Below are 12,509 nucleotides of genomic sequence, written 5' to 3' on the forward strand. Positions count from 1 at the left end.
AATTCTACCTCCTAAAAATTCTTGCCTCGATATACTCAGAAATTGATCTATTAATGCTAACCTAACCTGAAAGCATGGATCTGTCCCTAGATTTTATCTTGTAACGATGCAATTAACTCACCAAAATTCTGTTTGCATGAAATATGGTTTAATCCTCGTCACGTGACTCCATAAAGTCACGCGTACGGGAGCCTTAGTCTCACTTTCCAATACTTCGATTTTTTTCGCAACCAGAAAATGACTTTCTATATTAAATGTGGATAGCTTTCATTCATACGATACGTTTCGTCTTTAGACCCTACTTATACACGAACGGGGACACGAAATATAGGTGTTTTTTGGAACATTCCAGTCTTGTTTCAATCTGAAATATGATGTTAGTGATAATAAGACTATTAAGAATAAATTGAGCAGAATATTTAAATCCACTTGTCATCATACTATACTGTGTGAATAAACATAGTGTTCACAGCATGTAATACAATGGCATTAAAATGGACCGAATGACTTTGACAAGATTGAATAGCAAAAGTTAATGGTCTTTTCTGTAAAGTCTGGACAACATTTTGTAATTAGTAGTCAGTAGTAGAATGTCTTAATTTTACTTCAAATATAAATATAAAAATAACTTACTTCTTTTCCCCTAGTTCTGTTTGCAATCATTATATGTCGTAATTGTCTATCGTTTAATTTGTGTCAATAGATTATTTATATAGGTTTTTTTGGTCACTATTTGATCGTTTTCTGTGTACTTTTTGGGGATTTCGGTTGAAGAAGAAACAACACGGTATGAACAAAATATTCGTGGAAGGATGCACTTATTATACTTAATAAAATAAAAATAAACGTTTGTTCAATGATGCTGAAAAGTACATTCTAGGAAAACTACGTGTAGATAAAAGCATGACTGTCCTGACAGAAACAAGAATTGAATAATCACCCGAGGAGGTTAATTGTCTTTTTTTTTTGTTTTGGTCGTGTTTTTTGCTTGGGTATGTGTGTTGATGTTTTTCAATGATTATTTCTCTGTTTGTTTGTTTTTTTATCTGTAAACGTTGACCTGTTCTTTGAACTTCTTCAATATAACGATTTAACCGGGGGCGTCATAAATTTCGTTTTTATGTATATTCCTAAAACTCTTATTTATTATGTACCGAAGTTAAAATTCCAATTCTATTATTGATATGAAATACAAAAACACAATAACTATTATATACGTCTATGAAAAGCATTGCAATAATTACATGGAGAGTGACTGAATTCATCCAATGGCAGATCCGTATTTACCTTGTTCTTTCATGGTAAACAAATACGGGCTTCTAATTACACACAAGAATTACAATACAATTAAACATAGAATAGATCGGGTTATTTCTTTGAAATGCTACTTTTTACTAATGGCACATTTTTTTCCGAAAATAGGTTATGCCATTAACAAGAGTCCACTGTGTGCAGAAAATGTACTATATTGCGATTACTTTCATACATTTTATCAACGTGTAGATATATAGGGGTGGCTTGGTAATTGTTCAGTCTTTTTATTAATGCCAAAGTACTGAAAAAATTACCATAAATTGTTTAATTTTCATGGTTTTAAAGAACAGCACTGAAAGTTCTTTTGTTTTTTTTTACATCAGATAAATGCGTTGTGGTTCTCCAAATTTTGTTGTAACTGTTGTTGCAGATACGTCAACTGTTGTCTCCTGTTCTACTGTAGTATCTTGAATATCTGTACTTGCAATTGTTGTTTCAGAATCCATCATTGTGAACATGTTAATTGGGTCATCGGCTGTAAAATAAAAACAGACACATACAAAATGATCTTATGCCTAACCTCTACAACCTGATGATTTTAATCTTATTGCATATTTCATATTAGATAATGTTACAGAGCCTTTTAGGTAAGTACATTGTAATGCAATTGAACTTTTACTAAATCTTCATTGAAAATTGATCTTTCTACAACATTTTTCCTTGTCAATTCTCATATGGATGAAAATTGATATGTGTAAGAACACTTTAAAAGGTTTTAACATCATCTATATAAAGTCGTGAATCCTTTTTTCGTTTTGGTTTGGTTTTGTTTTTGTTGTTGTATAATTAATACAGTTCCTTTATCAGCATTTTATGTTTTCATTTTTGTAATGTATATTTATATCTTGAAAGAGGTCAAAAAGTGTTTGCTGAGAAAATAAAATATATACGATATCGTATAAATAATATAAACATAACAAACTATATGAAGTCTATGCGAAATAAGGGCAAATATCTTTTAAATTTGCTTTATAAGACTTGTTATAAAACTTAGGAGGTATCTAAACTCCTTAACTTTATCAAATATCTTTTCTTCATAAGAATTCTTATAAAGTATATGAAATATATCTAAAAAGGAATAGATAAAAATACGGTGGATTATGTTATAAAAATGTTTGATACTTTTGTCAGTTTAGATTACTAAGATTTATGTGAAATACAAACATACTAATGACTTTACACACAGCGTATTTTTATGTATGGTATTGTATTTTCTTTTTTTTATCAAGACTTATTTTATGCCTCCCAAATAATCCAGATCCATCAAACAGAACGGGATTCGGCAGTAGTCTACTATACGGTTCTGAATTTGAGAATGGGAACTTTTTCGGACCACATGCCCAAGATGAAGACGTACCATGTGCTGTTTGTTTAAGTGACAATTAATGACACAATCAAACATTGCAGTTATATCTGTTGTCTCCCTTTTTATACGGACACTTTTCTGAATGTTTGATTCAAATAACACTTGCAATATGTTGCAAGCAAAAATACGGCGTTGTACAACCATTAAAAAATCTTACACATTCTTCAAGATAAGGTCAAAGGGAGCATCATCCATCCAAAAACAATGAAGTGACGTAAACAAATGGAAATAAATCGTTAGAGTGTACCATGTCGTCCTCTGTTCATATGAAAAAAACATATGGGCCGATCATTGACACTTATGGACTATAATACAAATATATGTGAAAAAGTTTGTCACTCAAGGGGTAAATAATCACAACTAGCATATTTAGTTCATGATAGTTTAAATAAAATCCATGAACAAATTAGGAATAAGAAGGGTGAAAATGCATTGATAATATATATCGAATATTTTCTTATTTTGAATGTTTTTTAACACTTGTCAGGAATATAAATTTACGCATTTTGTGTCCTGTCTATACATAATACAACAGTTTTAAGGGATATCATGGTAGATTTTATATCTTATGTGATGGCTAAAGATAGATGTTCAGTCAAATCTGAAGTCATCAGTCTTGTATTGCATATTCCTGGGCGGGTGTACGACAAAACATGGAGGCTAAAAAAATAGTGCGCTTTCTTTTTGCCTTTTCCTATTTTTGTTTCCTTGCAAATGACAACCATTTTCCTTCAAAAGTACAGGGTAAATATCAAGCTATGACACAAAAAAAAATGTTTTTGAGAAAAAACAGTATTATTCATGAAAAAAAAATGCTTCGGAAAAGAGGTCTATTTTATGAACTCAAAATAAAAGTGAAAGTAGAAAAAGTATATTTTAGTCCGACCTGTCCTGGTGTACCAAAGTTCGTGACATTTCCTTAATGGAAAAACATGGTCAAAAGTTAGATTGAAACTCCTCGTCTATTTTTTTTTTTTTTTTTTTTTTTGTAAATCATGAAAATTTAAGGTATACTTTAGAAGCCTATGGGCAAAGAATACAAGACTGAGACCTGAATACGTATCAGACAGACACGCAGAAAATGGATCAAGGAAGTGAATTCAAAGTGAAAGTACCCTCAAATTGATTAAAAATTAAGATATGCAATTCAAACCAAAGTAATAATAAAAAATATTATTTACAGTACCTAGGTCCTGTACGCTGAATTGTTCTAAATAAAAAAAAATGGATAACGTTTACATAACCTATCTCGCACCTTTTAGCTATCGTCCTTTTAACGTAAGAAAAATGTATAAGTGCGATGCTCGGGTGTAGGCTGTTACCTAACTCATTTTATTTTATATCTTTATGCATAGTTTGAAGCAGTGTTATGTATTTTTAGGTATGGTGTCGGTTTTGAAATGTAATTAAACAATAGTGTCAGGTTGGTGTATCGTTTTTAAAGGAATACTTTAAAGATATATCGCATGGAATGAATTGCCATAATTGTATAATATGACCTTCCAACTTAAGCTTGAAGGATTCTACAAAATATTTCATTGGCTAAATTTGTTAACAACTCCTTATTGGTGTTTTTCTTTGAATGGCCAAAATTTTTGTTAAGCTTTTTACCCGAATACAATGGTAATGTTGAATGATCTTTATGACAAGGCCTGCAAAAGTCATCAAGGATACTATTTGGATATACTGCTTTTGGTGAATTTTGTGGCGTTCAGCTTATAACTTGAAGACCGAAAAAGATAGTTATAATTAGTTGGAATCCTATGGTAATGTTTACCAATGTCCCAAGAGAGTACAAGTTGAGAGACTGCTTATTATTACAGGTAAATACCCATTATATTTTACCATTTATAATAATAATTCATTAAAATTCAGGGTTTTGAGTCAATCTTTCCTCCTATTAGCTGGTTATTCATCACGAGGCGAATTTCCTTACCAAATGAAATATTACATACCTGAATAAATAGTTGCTGTATTATGCCCAGAACATTGTCTGCGTCCCCAACGTGTGTAAAATGACCCCTAGTCTGAAATTAGAATGCACGGATAACATAGACTTTGACTATAGATAAATGCTTTAGGAGAGAATTTTACAACTTAAAGAAAATGACGAAATTTTAACATGTACAATGTTAGCGTTTCTCAGTGAACAAAGAAACACTTATATTGAACGTGTTAAATTTATCACAGACATTTTAAAAGCTGTGTTGATATTTTCCTGTCTTCCTTAGGAACACTACCTAATATTTTTTGTATTTAAATACAGATTTAACTGCAGTGCATCATGTCCATTTTATCGGTGCTAGGTGCTTCACTTTTAAGACTATTCCTGATGAGTTTTTGTTGTTATTGAATAAGGCGTCCATCAGAACGAGAGAAAAAGTTATTGGGCCATAGTCCTAATTCTTGGGGTACACAGGCAAAATTATTTTACATGATTTTCACACGAATTTCACATGATTTTCACCTGAATTGAGCAAATAAACTAAGTAACAGAGTTCATGTGAAATTCGGGTGAATGGAGACGTCACGTGAAGTTCGTGTTTAGTGAATATGACGTGAAAATCATGTTAATTTCACGTGCATTTCACATGAATTTCATGTGAAGCTCGATTAACATGAATTTCACGTGAAAAATATTTGCCTGTGTACTAAATCTTATCTTCCCCTTTACTTTATGAATGAGGATTTCACAGAATAATATGAATATTTTCATTGAGTCATAGTTGTATTAAGAAAACAGTTTCATGTGTATTTTATATCTAGACTTGTGATTCAAATCAATAAAAGCATATATTTTATACAGAACTGTGATACTAGTAATAAATAAAATAAAATTCAACAAAATACATATCTGTAAATAAAGAAAGGATATAAAGAATTTAGAACATTCTCCTTTTACATTTAAATACTTACAATCCACTTTAATATCTATAGCTTAATGAAAAAAAATTCAAGTTTTGGCTAGCACGTGTTCAATATAATACGATCTCATCAAACATTTACAACAAAAGTCATTCAGAAATAAAAAAAAATAGGTAAAAATTATGAATAAGTGGTAATAGGAAACCTTTCTTTGTATGATGATTTTTTTGGGTAAAACGTCTTTTCAGAGTTCGTATAGTGTTAGCAAAGTGTTAGCCGAATATTTGATAAACTTTGATTAAAACCAGATACTATGATAGTACTTTAATTCGTGGATGCCAATTTTCGTAAAATTAAGAAAGAGTCGGTGAAAGTTAAAATCTATGGAAAATACTGTGAACAATGCTCACAAAGTTGTTATCCCCATTTCCCCTTTAAACAAATGCTTCTTTTCACCTCCATATTGTTTGCATCAAAATCAATAATATAGGATGCACAATCGTAATTTGTCATATAGATTCGGTGACATTTTCATTGAAGTTTTATTAAATTCCATTCAGTGGTGTTAAAGCAGTAACGGATAAGCGAGGGGCCCCCTCTCCGTGACGTAACGTAGTACAGATGGAAGTCTGAACAAGCGTCCTTATCACTATTTATCTTACCACACTTAGCAAGTGGAGGGTATAAAAATGTTGTTTAATTAGCAAATTGGGATCATTTTTTTAATACATTATTCATAGGGTTTCTTCTGGACCTGACCTATTGGACATCACGTTGTATGTCTTGCAAATAGTAGAAACTGTTCATTCTTCCACAACACCTGAGTTCATCCTTGGTTTTTGATGGGATTCATGTTTCTCGCATCTGAGGGTATTTCTGACTTTGTTTTGTTGTCTTTCTTGTTATTTGGATTGGAAGTTATCAAATGACTTTAGTGCGTTTTTGTCCATACATGTATCCTTATTATCTCTCACATTGTCATTGGCCCGTTGATTAAACTTTATTATACTATTAAATACAGTAAAAAATTACACTCATTAATTTAGTAGTGATATTAATAATTAAGTTCTCCTTGGTTTGGTTGAATGCAATTTTTGTCTTAATATTTTTTTTCTGTTCAAATATTTCTGAGAAAAATATGTTAATATGTTATTTGTAAATTAACTTATCATAAAAAGAAAATAAGTTCAAAAATGAATGCAGTTTACTTTATTTCGAGTAACCTACACTGTTTATCCTCCGTTGTTTGTGTACGGTAGGCATGGCAATGACCCACATTTAGCTGTCGTTGCCCAAAAGAGATTTTCATCATTGTTTGGTTCAGCGCCTTGCAAGTAATCTGGATTGTTATCGATGCATATGTAAGATGATGCTTTATTGTAGTAAGCTCCCAATACTAGATACCCATTATATTCTACTTTCCATCCACTCTAGTATGCATTTTGTAGTGAAATCATCAGGGACACTTAGGTATTGCCACTTAAACAAACACCACACGGTACGTCTTCACCTTGGTCATGAGATCCGAAAGTTCCTTTTCAAATCCAGCGCCGTATAGATGACTGTCAGGTCCTGTTCTATTCGAGGGATCTGGATTGTTTGAGAGGCACAATATATAAGCTGGACCCCCAGTATATCTCATGATATTGTTCTTTACAAGTCGTGAATCCTGAAATATCCATAAAAATAAAAATTTTCATTGTTTTAAAAATCAATAGAGATTAAAACTAAGTTTATAAAACCTATTGGAAGCTTATAATGTCAAGCCGTTGTTGAATTTATCTCTCATTTATTGCTATTAATAAATATTTAATAACATGTTAGTGGCACCCTCTTTATTGAAACGTTAATAATTCATCTATTTATTGACATTAAAATAAGATTTAATAACATGTTAATAAATATTTATAAACGTGTTGATAAATCGTACAATTTATTGATATCAATAATTAAATATTAACGTGTTGATAAATATTTATTAACGTGTTGATAAATATTTATTAACGTGTTGATAAATCGTACAATTTATTGATGTCAATAATTAATTATTAACATGTTGATAAATATTCATTAACGTATTGATAAATCCTACAATTTATTGATATTAATAATTAATCCTTAATATCAATAATTCGTGTATTGATTTCAATAAATGTTTTATTGATATTAATAAATAGGTAATACATTCTACAAAGGCTTGCCAAACTAATAATCAGATCGAAAATTATTCTAAGGTGTATTTATAACAACTTTAATATTTTTTTCTATTATATAGATATTAAAAAACTAATAAGCGCTCGTTGTCTACCAAATTGAATATTTCATAAGTATTTAGTGATGTTGCTCGCAGCTGACTGTATTTTTAATTTTGTTTTGTCACTATCAAAAATAAATTAAGCGATTATCGATCAGCCCTCGGCGCCACAAATTTACAACTATATCCTTGACTTTGTATTTGAAAGTGACGATATCACAGACAGTTAGGAATTTTCTCAAACTTTTAAATTAGCAATTTTTCAATTGTTGTTGCGCTTGGGCTAGAGTAAATGGATGTTTTTAGCTTGCCTTGAATTTTGGTGCGGGTCATCTATTAATTACCACCTCTTTACATCTGTCGTCGTTTGATATCGTCCGTCGCTAACTTTATTTATTTAAAGTGTTCTTCTAACCGCTCAGAGGATGAATATAAATTTTTTGGAACCTTCGTCTTTGAGGTATCTCTTTTTTGCGTCAATTCAATAAATTTAACTTAAGAAATTGCTGCCGTTGATAACTTTTGATCACAGAAGTCAAGATACGGGAAAGTAAACATGACCTTCAGCTTGAAAATCTCTACAAAAGTTTCCATTTGGTCGAAGTTGTTTAAAACTCCTGATTGTTTTTTTTTAACGGCCAAGAACTGTGGCTTTTAGCTTATAACTTGAATAAAATGGAATTGTCGAATGATCCTGCAAAAATCACCAAGATCGTGTTGTATGATTATTAGAGATATTGCCCCTGAAAGACCATAAAGGATGATTTTTGTTGTGTTTTTGTTGTGTTCAGCTTATAAATTGTCTACCTTGATATGTATGAATTGGCGATAATAAAAATTTTGTCTATTGAAAAATAACATAAATTTCCATGTGCATATTGTTTATTGCGCGAAGTGCAATAAACAATATATGCAAATGGAAAATTTATGTTATTTTTAACAGACAAAATTTTTATCATTTTTATCATTTATTACCGATTCTTGACTGGTGAACTATTCCTGAAATTCTTGTTTCATGAGCAACATTTTGTTTCTATTCTTCAATTCTAGACTGGTGATCTTTTTCCGATATTATTGTCCAATGAGCGACCTTTTGTTTCCGAATTCTGTTTCTAGATTGATTATTTTTTTTCCGATATTCTTGTTCCATGAGCGACGTTTATTTCTTAATTATGTTTCTAGACTGGTGACCTTTTTCCGATATTATTGTCCAATGAGCGACCTTTTGTTTCCGAATTCTGTTTCTAGATTGATTATTTTTTTCCGATATTCTTGTTCCATGAGCGACGTTTATTTCTTAATTCTGTTTCTAGACTGGTGACTTTTTTCCGATATTATTGTCCAATGAGCGACCTTTTGTTTCCGAATTCTGTTTCTAGATTGATTATTTTTTTCCGATATTTTTGTTCCATGAGCGACGTTTTGGTTCTGAATTCCGTTTCTAGACTGGTGAACGACTGTTATAGTGTTTGTAAAGTTCTTTCCATATTAGTTACCTTTGTAGCAACATCAGGGTCATTCTGAAGAGAACGTTTTGAGTTTTCAATTCCACTTGCACCTGTTAAAAAACAAATTGTTAAATATAGGACGAAATCAGAAGGCATCGATGCTAGTTGACCTAGATATAAACATTAGATAAGTTATTGACAACAACAGCATTCTTGATCACTCTATCAGAAGTGTACGTGCCCGTTTCAAATATCCAATTCTACACGTGTCTGTGTTGTGGAAGTGAAAAAAAAATAAACATAATACAAAGACATATGTATTCTTATTATGTAAGAAGAAGTATGTAACAATAGGAAACAGGGGCACAGGGGTTTGAGTTCTTGAGTTTTACACATAAAATAAAATCATGTAATTTTTTTAGTGTATGGCCATGGATGGTAAAATGTAAAATTTTTAGTAGAATTTTTTTACCATTTTATAGATCAGCTCAAGAAGTCTAGCCCCTGTGTGCCGGAGTTATATAAACGATGGGAAATTTTTCGCAAAACAATAACCGGAAACATATGAAACACAAAAGAACGAAAATAAATGCAAACAGAAAAAAAGGTACAATTAACACGAACCTCAATAAAAACTAGGATATACCTTAGGGCTCTGGAAAGGTTAGCGGTACTAGATTCAAGATATAGTGTAATGTTAAAAGTTTCGGTGAAATTCTTTAGTTCTTACTTTATAGAAATGAGACCGGATGTGATTCATGCATGTCAAAAACACGCTTTTATTTCTTATTCAGAGACATTTACAGACCACATAACCAGCCTTAGTTTGTCATTTGGTTGTTGAGATAAAATCACATAGATTGTGATTTGGTTGACCATAGTGAGAGATGAATGTTTGGTTTTCTAAAAATACAGATCTACATGTATGTACAAAATTAAAGACTGTCGGCGTGTATCACATATTACAGAATTTGCATGATTCTTACAAAGACTATTACTTAATCATTTTTGGATTAAATTGCATGTTGTAAGGTGATTATATTATTTCTGATGTTGATTTCTTTACCTTTGTCCTTGTTGATTTAACCATGAATCTTCGCGAATTTGTTTGCAATAAGGGAACTACCATTTGATTTTAAAGGGACAGGGGGCTAGGATTAAATTTGAAATAAAAAAGGAGGGTCTATTATTGTCCTATTTTTTTGTTTATATTAAAAATAGACAGGACCTAAATTTTCTCAAAATAAAAAGGCAGGATATAGACTTTGATCCTAGCCACCTCATAAAAATCAAATTGTTACTCCCAACGAAATGTACTTTGAAAATAAGAAAAAAATTATTTATTACTTTATTCAATTTTCAATGTTTCTAACAAGTATTAAGGAAAGACATTAACTATCAAATTCAAAATAAAACAAAAATACTTTACGAATGGAAAGATAATGTTGTATCGTAAATTCATGGTGAAGTATTTTCATCCATCACTGAAATATGTATTTTTCTTCCGAATTCGCCCGTTACTGATAAGATATAATCATTCTCCAAAAACATATTTTTCTCTTTGCGTGAACCCGTTCTGTTTCTAGCAGTCGAGGTTACGATCACAACCAGATCGGACAAGCGTGTTTCGTGGAAAAAAACATCGTCCAATCTGTATTGTATATACTAGATAATTACCATGCAGTAACTGTGCTTCTATTTATAGCACGTGCATGCATACAAAACAATCGTTTTTGTTTATTGACTGAAGCGTGAACTCAATACAATTGATTGCCATTTTGTGTAATCTTTGAATCTTTCACTGTGATATTCGGATACATTGATCAGTATTTTGAAAGTAATGGCACAATTAGTTCCATCGGATAAATGTGAAATTTGTACAGAAAACCAGGGTCAGTTTTCGTGCGAAGAATGTGTACAGGTTTTCTGTACAAAATGTAAGGCGATGCACTTAAGGATGAAAGCATCTAGTAATCATTCATTCAATGATACAGCACGGTTCAGGGGGATTGTTACAAAGTGTGCAGAACATGACTCGGAATATGTTTACTATTGTGAGAACTGTCATAGACTGGTGTGTAATATTTGCACTGTAAAATCTCATAAAGGACACGAAATGGCCGATATTCTATCAGCAACAGAAGAGGTGAAGCATGAAATAGAGGACGCACTGGAATTTTATTTGGAAAACATTAAAAACCAGAAACGACAATCATTAGTTGTCAAAAATCAAATTGCTTCCTTGCGATCTGAAAAGGATAAAATTATGCAATTTGTTGAAGACAGATGCAAGTTTCTTCACTCGAAAATCGACCAGACAAGAAAGTCAATTCAAAGCGAAATCAACGAGCGTGGCGCTATGGAGATTTCGGCAGGAGAATCTTTTGTTTCTAAAGTTGACAGACTAGAAAAAGAAATAGCTGAAAAGCGGAAGCAGTTCGAAAGCCATATTCAAGATAGAAACGCAATAAAGCTGATTAAGTTTGCCGAGAACTTCAGAGAAGATCAGTCGGAATTAGGACGCGATCTGCCTGAAAAGCCAAACATTACAAAAGTGAGGTATTATCAAGAAACATCTGATGACAACTACATCGTTACGACTTTGAAGAATCTATTTGGAACCATTGAATTCTCCACAGACAGTAAAAATGACTTAAAGCATAGTGATTGTAAACAGCAGTGAAACTATAGCAATCGTAACTATCTGATAACTTTCACGTTTCCATAGCAAAGCATGCGTGAAAAGCCGGGAAGATACGTACAATGTCCGCAATATTCGCCAAATATGTGTAGAATATTTTTTTAAAATAAATTTTTGTGCTATATAAGTTAAGTGTTTGTTTTGGTTGATTGAATTTTTGTATTTTGTTGTTTTTTTTGGGGGGGTTGTCTTTTGTTGTTTTGTTTTGTTTTGTTTTGTTTTTTTTTTTTGTTTGTTTGTTTGTTTGGTTTTTTTCTTTGTTTTTGTTTTTGTTTTTGTTTATTTTTATTTTTATTGAAATCAATTTGAAGTACATACATTTTCATTAAAAACCATGTGAATATACAGAATGCAAATATGTTGCCTTACAGAACTTTACGATATACTATAATCCCCATCTTCATTTAAAGCTTCACAGCAAATCTTTTTTATGACTTTTTATGAGCATCTCGGCAGGTGTTTTTAGAAAAGCAGAGGACGCTTACCCTACCGGTGCACCTGGTCCATGCTCCCAGTTTTTAGTGGAGTCAGAGTTGTCCATTTACTTTTATTTCTTTGTGC

At 31.5% G+C, this 12,509-nt stretch overlaps 1 protein-coding gene and 1 long non-coding RNA gene across 3 annotated transcripts; one reads left to right on the forward strand and one right to left on the reverse strand.

Moving 5' to 3' along the window:
• Positions 1-632: 632 nt before the first annotated feature.
• On the reverse strand, positions 633-3,920 carry LOC148598290 (uncharacterized). 2 transcript variants are annotated; one of them, XR_015918398.1, is made up of 3 exons: positions 3,867-3,920; positions 2,838-2,938; positions 633-1,789 (listed from the first exon to the last, which is right to left on the reverse strand). It is a non-coding gene; the product is annotated as an uncharacterized LOC148598290 (long non-coding RNA). The 2 variants fall into 2 exon arrangements; XR_015918397.1 differs by lacking the exon at positions 3,867-3,920 and adding an exon at positions 3,732-3,765.
• Positions 3,921-10,964: 7,044 nt separating this feature from the next.
• On the forward strand, positions 10,965-12,075 carry LOC148598291 (uncharacterized). Its single transcript, XM_088560699.1, has one exon. The coding sequence runs from the start codon at positions 11,088-11,090 to the stop codon at positions 11,928-11,930; it is 843 nt and encodes a 280-aa protein (XP_088416825.1). The 5' UTR covers positions 10,965-11,087; the 3' UTR covers positions 11,931-12,075.
• The last annotated feature ends 434 nt before the right edge of the window (positions 12,076-12,509 follow it).

Source organism: Perna viridis, chromosome 14, assembly GCF_037379345.1.
Source record: "Perna viridis isolate PV_CMFRI_1.1 ecotype Kerala chromosome 14, ASM3737934v1, whole genome shotgun sequence".
Taxonomy (NCBI): Eukaryota; Metazoa; Mollusca; class Bivalvia; order Mytilida; family Mytilidae; genus Perna; species Perna viridis.